This window comes from Mus caroli, chromosome 17 (genome assembly GCF_900094665.2).
Source record: "Mus caroli chromosome 17, CAROLI_EIJ_v1.1, whole genome shotgun sequence".
Taxonomy (NCBI): domain Eukaryota; kingdom Metazoa; phylum Chordata; class Mammalia; order Rodentia; family Muridae; genus Mus; species Mus caroli.
The window spans coordinates 16344616-16346407 of NC_034586.1; the positions used below are offsets into that span (position 1 = coordinate 16344616).

General features: G+C 35.8%; 1 protein-coding gene across 1 annotated transcript; it reads left to right on the forward strand.

Moving 5' to 3' along the window:
- The first annotated feature begins 433 nt into the window (after window positions 1-433).
- LOC110284400 (vomeronasal type-1 receptor 2-like) lies at window positions 434-1384 on the forward strand. The gene has a single exon (XM_021150144.1). It carries the CDS (start codon window positions 434-436, stop codon window positions 1382-1384), a length of 951 nt encoding a protein of 316 aa, XP_021005803.1.
- Window positions 1385-1792: the final 408 nt, after the last annotated feature.

The window sequence follows — 1792 nt, forward strand, 5'->3', positions numbered from 1 at the left end:
CATGTTCTTTCCTTCTCTAGCACTGTCAGTTTTAATGTTAATATTGATATTAGAGTGTCATTTCCAATAGATTTCTTCCTTGAAGATGAAGAGAGAATGTTTCTGCAATGTGGGTGGGTTTGTAGAACTGAGCATTCTTTCATTTTGAGCTCACATGTCACTTTTTCTACCAGGATAACTTTGCCCTATCCTTAATGTTAATATTTTATAAATATATAATGGAATTTACTCCATAAACATGTGCATTTGAAGACTTCACCAGTTCACATTAGAATTTGTTGGTATTTCAATAACTGTAGGAGGTATGCAGACAGTATTTTGTTCTGCTGACCATCTTGGGTTTTCGATCTTCAGTTAATGTGATTCTTGTACATTTGTTAAAACATGTGCATAGTACCATTTGAGATACAAAAATGTAACCATCATTTGAAGCATGAGAAATGTTTGGTGGCATATACTGAAGTCAGTTTTTCTCAGTCATAATATGGATGCCAGGAATTGGGGAATAGGAATAATATATCTGTTACAGAGTACAGTTGGAATTCTAGGAAACATCTCTCTCCTTTCTTACTACTTGGTTATTTATTATAAGAAACACAAACAAAAGCCCACAGATTTGATTATTATGCATCTGATCATAGTGAATATCTTGATTGTGCTCTCGAAAGGAGTGTCTGTCACAATGGCAGCTTTTGGGTTGAAACTTTTCTTTGATGATTGGAGCTATCAATTTTTTATGTATGTTCTAAGGGTTTCCAGGAGTATGTCCATTGTCACCATCTGCCTCTTGAGTGTCATTCAGGCCATCACTATCATCCCAAGAAACTCCTGTTGGAAGAATATTAGAGTCAAATCTCCAAAGGATATTAGTCTCTGCATTTCTCTCTGCTGGGTCTTGTACATCTTCATAAATGTTATTTTCCCTTTGTACATGTCCATAACATTTACTGGGAAAAACAAAACAAAGGATACAAATTTCAAACTCTATACTATTGTAGGATATGACAAAAACACAGTTTCCTTATATATAAGTTTCTTTGTGTTTCCTGAAATTCTGTTCTCTGGTCTCATCACCTGGTCAGGTAGATCAGTGATTGTCATTCTGTATAGGCACAAACAGCAGGTTCAATACATCCGCAGCACTCATGCTTCCCCTAGCAGCACCCATGAATCCAGAGCCATTCAGAGCATCCTGGTCCTAGTTTCCATCTTTATGGTTTTTTATACCCTCTCTGCCATCTTACATGCTTACAATGCTCTATTTCACAGTTCAAATTGGTGGCTAATGAATTTCACAAACATTATAACTTTATGTATTCCCACTTCAATCCCTTTTGTACTTATGAGTCAATCATCCCCTCTCTCCAAACCCTGCTTTCTCTAGGAAAAGTATACAAAACACGTTAATACTTTGAATGCTTTTGAAGAGTCCAGTTTTCAAAAAGAAAAAAAAAACAGCCATACTTTGGAGAAGACATTATTGAGGCAAATGCCTTTATAAGTTAAATCATAATGGTTATTTAGGTTACTTCAGCTGGTGGGACTCTTTTCCAAGATTAGCAAAATTGTGTTGATCTGGGGATTTTGACACTTTAATTGACACATTTCCCAGCATTTTTTTTTTGGTCCAGGCTTTCTTGATGAGAACATTCTCAATATGTTTTAGCAAATCATCTCCACTTTTGCTATCAGGTGGGTAGATACATAGCATACTAAATGCTCTGTACATTTCCTATGTGTTCTAACTAAGCTTTACTCCATAGGCCCAAGACTAAGTAACCACAAATACTGG

Bases quoted from the DNA above. Each gene is read 5' to 3' on its own strand.
- LOC110284400 (XM_021150144.1), top strand. From the start codon at position 434: ATGAGAAATGTTTGGTGGCATATACTGAAGTCAGTTTTTCTCAGTCAT.